This window comes from Balaenoptera ricei, chromosome 5, assembly GCF_028023285.1.
Source record: "Balaenoptera ricei isolate mBalRic1 chromosome 5, mBalRic1.hap2, whole genome shotgun sequence".
In the NCBI taxonomy this organism is placed as follows: Eukaryota; Metazoa; Chordata; class Mammalia; order Artiodactyla; family Balaenopteridae; genus Balaenoptera; species Balaenoptera ricei.
This window is the reverse complement of record NC_082643.1, coordinates 29,757,598-29,772,175: the sequence shown is the minus strand read 5'-3', so window position 1 is coordinate 29,772,175 and position 14,578 is coordinate 29,757,598. Positions and strand designations below refer to the sequence as shown.

The 14,578-nt window shown below is 39.7% G+C and overlaps 1 protein-coding gene across 1 annotated transcript in view; it reads left to right on the top strand.

Moving 5' to 3' along the window:
* SLC10A7 (solute carrier family 10 member 7) overlaps window positions 1–14,578 on the top strand; it is a 261,224-nt gene that overhangs the window by 171,161 nt on the left and 75,485 nt on the right. Inside the window, exon 6 of the mRNA XM_059923937.1 lies at window positions 4,570–4,605. Coding sequence (XP_059779920.1) covers window positions 4,570–4,605 — 36 coding nt within the window. The remainder of the gene's footprint in view (window positions 1–4,569; window positions 4,606–14,578) is intronic.

Below are 14,578 nucleotides of genomic sequence, written 5' to 3'. Positions count from 1 at the left end.
ATTGATATTTGCCATTGATATTTGCAAAAATGCGACTTGAAAAAAATGTATCAGCCATGTCACACAAAGGCTTATATCTCAATTTGTTTCATGTCATCAAAAAGACATACTGAGTTTGAAGCTCCTCTTAGGTTTACTCTTAAAATATAAATCTGGGGAAATAGTGTAAGATTGCAAAGATTTTATTTACACAATTCAGGATCACAGGCTCTGGAATCAGGGAGATAGAGATTGAATCCCTGACATTGCCTTTTCCTGATTCACTCAGTGTCTCTGAGACTCAGTTTCCTTCCCTAATAGATGGGGATAATATCAGTACCTACTGTATAGGGTTGTTGTAAGGATTACGTAAGATAACACACATAAAGTCCTTAGCGCGTCATCTAATACAAGTACTCCATAAATATTAGCTATTATTATTTTATAATAATTAGAACAACTTCACCAAAACTTAATTACGGTGCTCTTGTCAGGATTAACGGCACCATGGCTGACTCATTTCCTAATACAACTGAAAAGCAAGTTTCAGCTTTGTGCAACAATTCATTCTTAGTTAATGAACTTGAACAGCCATTCTTGAGAAAATAATGAGGAATTGTGAGTCTAGAATTAGAAGATACATCCTATTCACTAGGAAACTTAATGTCTTAGCAACAAATATCGTAAGTTCTTGTAAGAACTGTTGTGTGTTGGTGACCATACACTTGAAATATTCAAGCAGGAAAATCTGGAGATAATAGTGCTCTCCCTTCCAGAATGAGACCATCTCTAAGAATTGGTGATCAGCTGGAAGCCAAGGTCATATAGCAACTAATCATGACATATATGTCCTTAGCAGAACTCTGTAGGAAACTGTACTGGTTGTTAATCTGCTACCCAGGGACCAGTGCCGTACTGGAGTCAATTCAGGATTTGGAGCTGGACAAAGCAGGCTCTAGTCCAAGCTTTGACATTTATTTCCTGTGTGATTTTGGGCTGGCTGCTTGGCTTTTCTGAGCCTGTTTCATCATCCATAAAGTGGGGCTATTATGGAAACCAACTATTTCAGTAGAGGAAGGTCAAATTTTTAAACGTACATAAAAGTACTGAAGCAAAATACCATTAGTAGTACTGGTATTATTACTAATACTGTTACTATTCCACTATTGCAAAGGAAAATGAAACGGGCACCAGGAAGAATATGGGTGCCCACGTGTTATATATATGACACCAGTGTGGGTTCGACCCCTCTAATACAAGACAGATGTTCCCAGAGTGGTGACAATGCTCAACCTTCTTCCTGGGGGAAAATTCTTATCCTATCACAGATATCATACTGTTTCTCAGAAGTGTTATTAGTGCTATTGAAATTCCATAATTAACATTAATATAAGTTTCTATTTTCTTTTATCTGAATTTAGGTGAACTGATAGATAACAAGGGTAAAAGTGGCTAGGTTAGAAGCAAAGTCAAATTCATTCTCCATTTACTAAATTATTTTACTAACTCATTATACCCCCCCCCTTTAATATTGGGTTGGCCAAAAAGTGCCTTCAGTTTTTTAAGTAAAAATAAAAGACACGTTTTTCATTTTCACCAGGAACTTTATTGAACAACATATTCACCCTTTTGTTCCACTACCTTCTGCCATTTTTCAGGCAACTTCATAATTCCGTCTGCCCCAAACTTTTTATCTTTTTGAGCAAAGAACTGTTCCAGGTGCCTTTTACAATCTCCCAGGGAATTGAAATTTTTTCCATTACGAGAATTTTGTAAAGATCAAAATCAATGGAAATCCGAAGATGCAATGTCTGGTGAATACGACAATTGAATCAGAACTTCCCAGCCAAGCTGTAACAGTTTTTGCCTGGTCATCAAAGAAACATGTGGTCTTGCATTATCCTGTTGGAGGATTATGCATTTTTTGTTGACTAATTCTGGACACCTTTCGTGGAGTGCTGCTTTCAGTTGGTCTAATTGGAAGCAGTACTTGGTGGAATTAATTGTTTGGTTTTCTGGAAGGAGCTCATAATAGAGGACTACCTTCCAGTCCTACCATATACACAAATCACCTTCTTTGGATGAATACCAGCCTTTGGTGTGGTTGGTGGTTGTTCCTTTCGCTTGCCCCATGATCTCTTCCATTCCACATTATTGTACAGTATCCACTTTTCATCGCCTGTCACAATTTGTTTTAAAAACGAAACGTTTTCATTATGTTTCAGTAGAGAATTGCATGCAGAAATATGGTCAAGAAGGTTTTTTTTGCTTAACTTATGTGGAACCCAGACATCAAAGCAATGAACATAACCAAGCTGGTACAAATGATTTTCAGCATTTGATTTGGATATTTTGAGTATGTCGGCTCTCTCCCACGTGGTATAACATCGATTGTTCTCAGTTAATGTCTCGATTTGATCGCTATCAACTTCAACTGGTCTACCCAACTGTGGAGCATCGTCCAGCGAGAAATCTTCAGCACGAAACTTCACAAACCACTTTTGACACGTTCAATCAGTCACAGCACTTTCTCCATACACTGCACAAATCTTTCTTTGTGTTTCAGTTGTGTTTTTACCTTTCTTGAAATAATAAAGCATAATATGAAGAAAATGTTGCTTTTTTTCTTCCATCTTCAATATTAAAATGGCTACACAAAAATTCACCAATTTTGATAAGTCTTTTTTAAAACGCACGCTGATATGACAGCTGTCACAATAAAATCTAACAAAATTGTTTCAAATGAAGTTAAAGACAACTAAGTGCTACTAGAGCCATCTTACAAAAAAAACCAAACGAACCTTTGGTCCACCCAATAGTTTGACATTGTTGGAAGGATCAGCTCCAAGCTCTCTCTCCTGGCCTCCAAGACCTTTGATGATCTGGTATCTGAATCCTCCACTTGATACTTTTTGTCCCTCCCTGCTCAACTTCATAGCTTTGCAAATGCCCTTCCTTCTTCCTGCAATATCCTAACACCCCTGCTACCGGATCAGTTTTCATTAATTCTTCTAATTATTTGGAACCATGCCTGGCATGTAAGTGGATATTCAATAGACATTTTAACAAATTGACTTGAAATCAGATGGCTCCCACCTAGACTGAAACAGTCAGATATTTCCATTTCGACATGACCTCACAAAGTTCGGAATTCCTCCTAGAGTCTGAATAGATTCCATGTTATTGAAGGACAGTAACTCTTAAAAATTATTTTGGCATTTTGCACATTGAGCTCTTCTAAATGGTGCTGATGAGACCTTGCTTCAGAGGCACCAATGGAGCTGATAAACCACAATACATGTTTTAATAAGTAGATTTTAAAATATAACACTTGAATAAAAATGCGGTATTCCTTATTGCCAGCTAGCTGTGAAAGTTTGCACAATAAAGAAGCATTTATTCTATTATTTAACAATAAAACAAGTCTGTGTGTGGATATTCACATGTGTATATGCCTAAGAAAGTTATGGCAGCAATATTCATATATGGTAAACCATTCCCTTTGGGCCACATCCAAAAGAATTTAGTTACTGTAATGACAAAAGGGCTTCCATATATTAATACCAAAAGGACTTTTTCCCAAAAGTAATGAAGTGGTCCCAGACCTCGATCCTGGGCACAGTATAGTCTCTCTGTCTGTCTGTCTGTCTATCTCTGTCTCTGTCTCTGTCTCTGTCTTTCTCTCTCTCTCTCACACACACACACACACAGACTCTTTGGAATTTTAAAGTTCCAAGTAGATTTCATTAATAAAAATATGAACTGCTTTTTCTTGTATAAATCATAATAAAGTGTTGAGAGATAAAGGAACAACTAACGGGGCAAATCATCAGCTGCTGCTGTAAAACCAAGACCTGTCATGTTAACTCCCAACTCAAACACCTGGTTTTAAAGATTTACCTTCAAGAATCCTAAAATCTTGTATCCTGCCTCATCAACAACAGCCTCAAACTGTTCCCTGTCATCGAAGAAAACAAATCTTTTGCTCCTTCCTGCCTCTGGAGGCAGAGGGACTGAGGTGGTCCTGGGTGGCTGAATTAGATGAAAGACTTGCCTTCCACCATGGAGACATAGAGTCCAATCAAGTGAAATGAGTTTTGAGATCCCAGCTCATTTCCTAGGGGAGATCAGTTCACATTACAAAATCATGACATCCCATTCATCACAACTGACGTGGTCTTTGCTCAGGAGAGGACCCCAACTGGGACTAAACCACCTGTCTTCTCTTGAAAAGGGGCACTTTATCCAAGTTAGAGTTGAAAGCCTTGGAGTGAGAAATCTTGCCAGCTTCCACTCAAGTGATGCATATGCAACATGGAAGGGAACTTAAGCTTAAAAAAGGCAAAACGAGTTTAAGGAAGATTGGTGGTTGTACTTTAAATGATGCCAGATATGAATAATTATACTAGAGATACTAAGGCATTATGGTCGGGAGAGCCAAGAGTGGGGCTCCCTCTTCTTTATCTCCTAGATTTTATTAAACAGAAATGAGAAGGATAAGTATTTCCATGCATCAGAGTTTAAAATGGCAAAGAAAGTGTCCTGCTTTCCAGGCTGATAAATGATCATCATCTCTTTCATTTCTTTCAGGGCATCGTTGTAACACCCCTGCTGCTGCTGCTTTTTGTGAGTATTTTGATGTTGTTTTTAATATCCTTTATTAAAAGCCATCTACAACCCTTTAAGAAAGGTCTTTAGAAATAAATTGAAATTTGAATCTTGCATCATATTTTGAACTGTTCTTCCAGTTGAGCTGTACCAAGTCATAACATGGAGACACAAAGAATCTCTGTAGTCTCATGGCCCAAGGAGAGCAACAGGACCCAGTTCTTGGGCCTCTGACTCCTGGCTAAATCATTAATTATTACAAATGAATAACCTGTGACGTAGGTCAAAAATGTGCTGCGCTTTATTTTCTCACTAGTGAGACTGAAGTGATTGCTAGTGACCAAGGGTTTCATTGAAAGAACCTTGGTCCAGGGGACCAAACAAAGCTTAGTTTCCTGTGCTGGTACTGATAGGAACTGGCTTCCTCACTTTGGGGAATACTGCCTCAGTGTTTTCATCTGTAAAATGGGAAACAATAACACCTACCCCAGTCTGTCTCCCAGGGATAATGAAATGTGCTTTAGAAGGAATAAATACAAGCTACTGGCAAACCAAGCAAAAATTGTTCTGAAAATAAGAAATGCTAATTAGCTGTCTTATTTCTTTTGGCACTAAGCATATGAGAAATTAGATGAGAGATTATAATAGAAATTAATGTTATCTCATGCTGAGAAAAGCATATGTAACCATGAATGATACCTAAAATATTTTATGAACTGTGCATTTTTCATACACACATCTCCCAAATATAAATCACTCCACTCATCACTGAAATAGAGCAGGGATGCATTTCTGGGAGTGAAATGTAGCTGTTTGACTAGCACTATTTGTCAGTGAATTAAAACTATGGGGCAAATTTATTTAATTATAGGGTAATTACCCAAGTTGAAATTCAATTAGAGTAATAGAATGTGGGACTTCATTTCTTACAAGCTGTGTAGGAAGTGGAGAGGGAGAGATGCCCTACTAAACAGTTGGATTTTGCATCTTTTATGAAAGACATTACCTTCCAGTAATAACCCTCAGCCTTACCATCCCTTCTGAAATGCTAGCTCCATCCTGACAAGGTAAGGAGAGTCAAATAATCAGATCACTTCCCCCAGCATCACAAACCTCATTAATTGAGACTCAGCAATTCAGAATTTGCAGTGAGTCAAATTGAAACTGAAGTGAATGTCTCTTTGGGAAAAAAAGACTTGATTGGTATGTACCTACCTGGTCACTAGATTTGAGGACCTGGGATCGTCCCTCAGTGTTTTTTCCAAGCCTTGGGATCATAATTTCCCAGGGGCAGCACTCAGTGGGCACAGGATGCAGGCCAGTCTGGGGTCCCCCCTGGCAGTGAGTCAGAGGAGTAGCATAGAGCTGGCCATATAGAAAGTGTCCAATAAACGACTACGTAGCCTAGGTTTTCTCCATTGCAGAAGAGTAGCATCTCCTACTCAGGGGACTCTTTGAAGAAGATCACGAGAGAAGTCACAGCCACAACTAGGGGGCTAAGACCTAGGTAGCACTTTTGAGTATCTCAGAGTCTGGAATCCCTGAGACACTGTTTCAGCTGTGACTAAAAGAACCAGATGCGTACTTTTCTCCCTCTCTTCCCATCTCCATGCTGTAACAAGACATTCCCAGCTGGTTAATATTAATGGCATCATGCAAGCTTGCCTCCACTCTTAGACCCTAGACTTGTGAGCTTTACTTGGTTCAACCTTTTTAAATCATCAAGCTACAGGAATAGTGAAAGAGACCCCAAGACCCTCAACTTAAAAGTTTAATGCCTCCCTTTTGAGCTAACTAGGCTGTCCCACTAGGTTCAATGGCACCATCACACGACATCAATAGCTACTTCTGTGTTACATGACTTGAAATCGCATGCACAGTATTTAATACTTTTTGCCTGTGAATTTTACGAACAATGGGAATTGCTTAAACACTTGGGTGACCAGGCTTCACTTAGGAGAGAAAAGCCTGAGCAACTTAAAATATGAACACATTTCATTAAAGATGTAGTGTTTTTCATCAACACCCCTGCTGTGGCTTAAATTGTGATTCTCCAAAAGATAGGTTGAAGTTCTAATCCCTAGTACATCCGAATGTGACCTTATTTGAAAATAGGGGTGTTGCAGATGTAATTAGTTAAGATGAAGTCATAGTGGTACAGGGTGGGTCCTTAATCCAGTATGACTGCTATCCATAAAGAATAGGAGTCAGAGAACCACAGGGAGAATGCCACATCATGATGGAGGAAGAGATTAGAGAGACGAGTCTACAGGCCAAGGGACACCAGCGGTTGCCGGCAAACATCAGAAGCTGGAAGAGACAAGGAAGGATTCTCCTCTAGAGATTTCAGAGAGAGCATGACCTTGCTTGATTTCAGACTTACAGTTTCCACAACTGCGAAACAATACGTTTCTGTTGTTTTAAGCCACCCGGTTTATGATATTTCATTACAGAAGTCAAAATAGCTAATACAACCCCTGAAAATTGAATTGTCTTTTTTTTTTTTTAAAATCGTATCTTGAAAGTGTAAATTTCTGGATAGTCAGGCACAGTAGCTAGTAAAAGCCATTTTTGCTGATGGAGTCTCAGTTCCCTGTATTCTTAACATCTTCTCAGAATGTTCCCTTTACCACCTTGCTCCAACTGAAACCTGTCTTCTTATTCATGTTTTTGCTGCTGGCATCTTTCATATCACTGAGCCTTGAAATGGGATAAGGTGTCTTTCTTGTTCCTCTTTACCAATCCCAGATCAGTTCCCATGCCTTCTCCATAAAATCCCGTTACCTTTAAAGGTTATGGCAGGACACCTATATTATCTGCTGCTGCTCTTTGTTGTAATTGTCAGTGGAACGCCAGGTCACACTCTAAGAGTCCAGAAAAATGTTAGCATCTTTCCATTGTCTTCTTTTTAACAATACACTTGGATTTATTCTTCGTGTTTTCAGTATTCACATAGTTGACCTTCCCAATACCCTGGCCTCTAAATTCTTGACTCCCTTCACCAGTGAGATTGCCTTTCCCCTCACCTCAGCCAGTAACCCCTGCAGTCAGACCTTTGACTTATTACTGCCAATAATAGCATCCTTCCATAATCCTATTTTCAAATGTCTTCTCCTACTAGCAGCTGCTATCTTTGTGACTTACTCCCCAGATTAAGAATTCTTCAAACTTGCCAGAGGGCTCATTTATTTACCTTATCACCTTCAATGCTTCTAACTAATCCACCCTACCCTCACCCTCTTACCCTCAGATTCCATCTGACCTAGCCTAGATCTCATGGTCCATCATTGTAATTACTTTATTACATACACCGTCAACAACCTTGCTCATCTCTTACTGCTTCCTATTTGTCTGGCAAGTGCCAGGCCTGCTTAATCCAACTCTATACCTTTCTGTATTTGTACCTGAACACGCGGGAGCACCCACTCTCATGCTGACTGATCTCATTCGAAATTCATGACCACTAATTGTAAATGAGCCTAGCAATCCTACTCCCTTCCCCGAACTGACACACATCCCCAATCTCTAGAGAATCATTTCACACCTTCTCCTTGCTTCTCAATTTTCCAGTGCCTCTTCTCTTTTTTCATCCCAACTGATGCAGAAAGGAAACCAGCTGATGAGGAAGTCAGAAGCAATCAGAGAAATTTACAAGATCCCACCTACTTGCATCTATATTTTTCACCTCTCTCCTCCTTCCGTAGATAAACTATCTTTGCTCCCATCTAAGGCCAGTCCCTCCAGTTGTGCCATCCCTTATTGCCTACTTAACAATAGGAGCCACACAAATTTCCCTCTTTCTCCTATGTCATTAAATTTTCTATCTCTGCTGGATCATTTCTATCAGCATGTAAGCATTCTGTAATATTACACATCTTAAAAATTAAATTTCACCTTATCCTACCTGCACTCCCTTTCTGTGCACTCTTTTATGGCACAATTCCTCCAAAAAGTTATTTTAACTTATTCATCATTCATTCAGTAATACGTATTGAGTTCTTCCAATATACCAGTCACTTTCCTGGGTGCCAAGGATACAGCAGTGAGCAAAACAGATACATCTTTGCTCTAATGGAGGTTATATACTAGTGGAAAGAAGCAACCAACAAATAAGTAAAAATATATTGTGTAAGATGGGTGCTAAAGAAAAAATAAAGTAAGGAAGGGAAGTGGCTTGGGAGGTTGTAGTCACTGAGAAACAATATTTGAGCAAAGGCCTAGAGGAGATAATGGAGTGAGCTTTCTGGTGGTAGAATGTTCCAGGTGGAAGGAACAACAAGTGCAAAGGTGCTGAGAGTGTGCCTGGTGTCTAAGGAACAGCAAGGAGGCCAGTGTGGCTGGAATGGAGTGAGCAGGGGGAGAGTAGATGGAGATGAGGTCAGAGACATAGCAGAGGCCAAATGATAGAGGACCTTAAAGTCCTTTGTAAGGATTTTGAATTGTAATTCAAGAGAGACAGGAAACCATTGAAAGAGTTTTGATCAAGGGAATGGCATGTTCTGACATTCCCTTTAAAAGGGTGACTCTGGATGCTGGGTTGAGAGTAGATTGTTTAAGGGGATCATGGTGGAGACAGGAAGACCAGTTAGAAAGCTAGTGCAAGAGATGCCGTTAGCTTGGGCCAGTGTGATTGAATAAATCTGGTGGGAAGTAGTTCTTTATTTTCTTGAAAGAACTGAGAGATTGAATGAAAATTATGAGGGAAAGATAAGAATCAAGGATGACTCCACGCCTCTGCAACTTGAAGTATGGAATTGCCATTTACTAAGATAGGGAAGGCTATAGGGTCGAACAAGTTGATGGAACTCACAACGAATTCAGTCTTGGACATGTCTGGATTAATATGCCTTTCAGACATCTAAGTAGAGAAGTCAAGTAAGCAGTTGACTATATATCTGGAATTCAGGAGAAAGGGCCTGGACTTTCTGTGTGTATGTATCTCTAGAGATACACATTTGGGAGAGTTCAGCATAGAGATGGATTTTGAGTTAGACTGGACGAGATCACCAAAAGAGAATAGAGAAGGAGAGGTATCAGTGGACTGAATTTAGGGCATTCTAATATTAAGAGGTCAGCAAAGAAGACCAAGGATATCCAGTTTGCTTAGGAAGAACACCAAGAGATTGTAATGTCCTAGAAGCCTAGCAGAGAATGTGTTTCAAAAAGGGGAGCATGGTCAACTACTTCAAATGCTGGTAATAATTCGGATAAAATGAAGTCCAACAATTGGCCATTGATTGTAACAAGATGGAGACCACTGGAGACCTTAACAAGAGCTATTTCAGCAGAGTTGTGAAGGTGAAAGCCTTATTGAAGTTGGTTCAAGAAAAAATGAAGAAAGAAGAGTTAAAGACAGAGTTCATTTTGCTGTAAAGTGTGCAGAAAATGGGAGAGCAACAAAGTTAATGAAGGACCGAGAGAGGATTCTTTTTTAAGTTGGGAAAATTATTAGCATATTTGTATCGATAGATTAATCCAGTTAGAGAAGGAAAATTTGATACAGAAAAAAGAGGGGAGAATTCTTGGACCCGTGTCCTTGAGTAGGAGAAAGGGATGAGTTCTAGTGTGTAAAGGGAGTATGGCCTCCTAAGCACAGATAGTTCATCCAGAGTCATGGAAGGGAAGCCATGGGATATAGGCAGGGATGCAAGTAAATTGGATGATGTAATTATAGGAGCTTGTTAAGTTCTCCTCTGGTTCTGTTTTCTCAGTGAAGTGGCAAGCAAGGTTAGGGGTAGAGGACAAGAAAAGGCAAGGAGGTGTTGGAGATTTGATGAGAAAGGCAAAGACATGAGACAGTCGTGCGGCAGAGTGAATGGAATGGGCAAATGCAGTGCTATGGTCCAGCAGTACCGAGGACCATCCTCAGAGTCTTTACACTTGGCATTGACTCAGCATGGATTCTCCCCACCCTGGATATCCACACAGCTCCCTTCTTCACTTTCATCAGGTTTCTGGGGTCAGATGTCATTTTAGAGGAGAAGAACAATAATTCCTATTATTTAGGAATAATATATTCCATCACTCTCTCCCCACCTACCATTCTTAATTGTTCCTCTTTAGCACTTCTCACGTGACATCTTAATCACTGGTTAATTTGTTTATTATCCATCTTCCCTAACTAGAGCAAAGCATCACAAGATAGCAGAGACTTTATGTTTTGGTCACTGCTAAAACCCCACTGCTCAAAATAATGCCTGGCTATGGAAGCCACTTGAAAGCATTTTTGAATGGATGCTTGGTAAAGAAAAACTGTTTCTGTTCTCACAGTACTTCTAACACCAAAGGTGTGGGTTTTCCATGCCAAGCGATCCTCCAATTCTCTGCAAATACCAACCGGGTATTCTACAATTTAATTCATTCTGACACTAACTTCCCAGAGTTAATGCAGACCCCACAGGTGGAGAGCTCAGTCTGCCAAGATTGCCTCTCACTTCAGGTGCCAATCAGAAGTAGTGGTTTCCAGGTTACCCACACTTCTGTCCGACTTGGCTACAAATCAGGGGGCTCCCACAACCCCCTCCTCAGGTCCAATAATTTGCTACCACTGTTCACAGAACCCAGTGAAACACTTTATTTATTATTACCGGTTAATTATAAAGGAAACAAATAAACAGCCAGATGAAGAGGTACATAGAAGAAGGTCCAGAACGGTCCCAAGTGCAGGAGTTTCTGTCCCATGGAGTTTGGGGTGCGCCACCCACCCTGCATATGGGTGCATTCACCAACCCGGAAGCTCTCTGAACCCTTCTGTGCCAGGTACTGGGGACAAAACCCAAATAATGTAACAAAAGACACTCTTATCATCCCATCCCTCAGGAAGCTCTGAGGGTTTTAGAAGCTCTGTGCTAGGAATTGGGAACAAAGACCAAATATATATTTCTTACTATATCAGTACATCACAGTTGGACAGGTGGACAGGTGCCTCTGTTCAAAGAGTCGGGCTAGGACCACTTTTAAGACTCGTACGTCCTCATCACATCCTCTACCTTCAGGGCCACATTCCTTATTGTAAAGCCATTTTGAAGGGACTGACTTCACTTCCCTCACAGTCTGTTGTGCAGGGGTGGCGTGGTATGGGGAGAAAGCATCCCGTTTTGGTTCATTCTGCAGCCAGTATTTGTTGTGAACAGTGGATTTTCTTTCACCCTTCTTAGCCTCGGTTTTTACCTCTGTAAAGTGAGAATTATGAGAAGATGAAATGAGTTCATTTATGGGAAAGCCTGTGGTGAACTGTAAGGAACCAGCAAATGCTAGTTATTTAAATTTGACACTTTATAAAGGAAAATAGAAAATAATACCAGGAAGGATGTCAAGGTTTTGCAAAAGCACTTATCTGATGAAATGCAGCGATGGTCCCTAGTCCAGACCTTAATGATGGGCTGAGTCTTAAAACTTTAAGATTCTATAATCATCTATAATCTTATAAACTTGTGTATAAATGAATCCAATATTTACCATGGCTGGCAATGAGTGCAGTGAAACTTCCTGAAATAGCACCATTAACTCCCAAGACTCAAAGTGTTTTTTACATATATCACCTCAATTTTCTGGATAACATACCTTTGCTATTGGGCGGGGGCAGAAATGATTGTCTTTATTTTGTTAGTAGATGTGTATCAGACCACGAAGTTCCAATCTGTAAGGGTAAATAAAGGCCTTGTCTAGCAAAAAACTATACTTATAAGTTCAGTACTTGAAATTCCATGTGAATTGTCCTTCTGAAACAATGTTCCCAGTGGTAAGCAGCCCCTGGATTTTGTCTGCCTGGGCCAGGAACCGTGATTATCTTATTCATTAACTTATCTCTGGTGCCAAGTATTCAATAAATGTTGGAAGGAGGGGAATAGGAAGATGGGTGAACAATGATTAGAATGATTCACATGATAAATAAGTGGTTCGCAGGTTAGGATTCCAGCCTGAGCCATAAAATTTTACTTTATATTTGCTATGACAAATAACTTACAACTTTTTTCAATAATATTAAAACATTCATTCTTTTATTCAGTGTTTGAATGCCTACTGTGCACTGTGAATATTACAACAATCAGTCTGACATTGATGCTTCCCTCAAAGAATTTATGATTTAACAGAGAAAATAGAATATATTCACAGATAATTAAAATCCAAGGTAGAAATTGTATCACAAGTATCATAATATTTCAAAGGAGGTTACTAAAAAAGAAAACATTTTATTTAATAGGAGAAGTGGGTTTTTTTACAATAATTTTTTACTGAAAGAAAGCTTTTTTAAAAAGTATATTCAAGTATAGTTGATTTATAATGTTAATTTCTGCTGTACAGCAAAGTGATTCAGTTATATATATATACACACACACATTCTTTTTCATATTCTTTTCCATTATGGCTTATCACAGGATATTGAATGTAGTTCCCTGTGCTGTACAGTAGGACCTTGTTGTTTATCCATCCTATATGTAATAGTTTGCCTCTGCTAACCCCAAACTCCCAATCCGTCCCTCCCCCTCCTCCTCCTCCCTCTTGGCAATCACAAATCTCTTCTCTGTTGTCTGTGAGTCTGTTTCTGTTTTGCAGATAAATTCCTTTGTGTCATATTTTAGATTCCACATATAAGTGATATCTTACAGTATTTGTCTTTCTCTGTCTGACTTACTTCACTTAGTATAATAATCTCTAGGTCCATCCATGATGCTGCAAATGGCATTATTTCCTTTTTATGGCTGAGTAATATTCCTTTGTATATATGTACCACATCTTCTCTATCCATTCATCTGTTGATGGCCATTTAGGTTGCTTCCATGTCTTGGCTATTATAAGTAGTGCTGCTATGAACACTGGGGTGCATGTATCTTTTCCAATGAGAGTTTTTGTCTTTTCTGGATATATGCCCAGGAGTGGGATTGCTGGATCATATGGCAACTCTATTTTTAGTTTTTTAAGGAACCTGCATACTGTTCTCCACAGTGGCTGCACCAATTTACATTCCCACCAACAGTGTAGCAGAGCCCCCTTTTGAAAGAAAACTTTTAATTTGAGGAAAACTTTTAATTTGAGAGGTAGATGGAAACTTCTAATATTTCTCCAGGGATCTCCTACTTACTTCAGGTTTTTTTCATGTGCGTGGTTCTGATTCTCGGTCATATCTAACATCACTTAAAACTTGTAGATCTTTCCTTTCCTTTGATGTGGTTTCTCACTAACACTCTGTTTACCAACCGTTATTACAGTTTTTATTCAGCAGCAAATAATAGAGAAGACTGAAAGAGAGATATTTGAAAACTTGAAATGGAGTGTTGTGGGTAATGAAGATGCAGAGGCCCTGGTGCCGAGTCAAGCACTTAGGCTGTGAGGTCAGGGACAGTCCATTGGGCAGCGTGAAGCTCCTGCCTTTGTAGACCCCTGTCCCCCCAAGTCTCCTTAGCAGCTCCCTCACACCTTCTTCCCAACTACATCTTGGTGACTGTGAGGAATGAAAAGAAGCAACGTCTAAACTTCTCTCTTACTCCCTCTAAAGTTAAGACAAAGAAGGTAAGATAACTATGTTCACACCATGGAACAGGTCAATCTAATTCTATGCAATTATGATCTAAGGAAGCCAGATATTAGCTGGTATTGTCATGGCCTCAAGCCCCATAATTCTGTAGACCACCACTTTTATATAAATAAGTTCCTGCGTGGCAGGGGAGAGTCAGTAGCGCTTTGAGCTTGTGCCATTGGAACGACAAATCAAGGCCTCGCTTCCACCCCAGCCACAAAGGTCAGCTCAACATCAAGACCCCTGGAAACACATAGGGCGGAAACTTGGACCACTGCTGAAAGTCATGTTCTCAGAGTTACAGATCAGCCCATCTTCATATGTGGCGATGGTCACATCAGTAGCTTAGGATATTTAATAAACATTCACCCTCATGCTTACCCATTCAATAGTAATGTAAGCGCCCCTTAAGTAAGTGGGAGCACCACCAGCTCTGCTGTTATATCAATTGATTTTATGTGACTTGATTTCTTA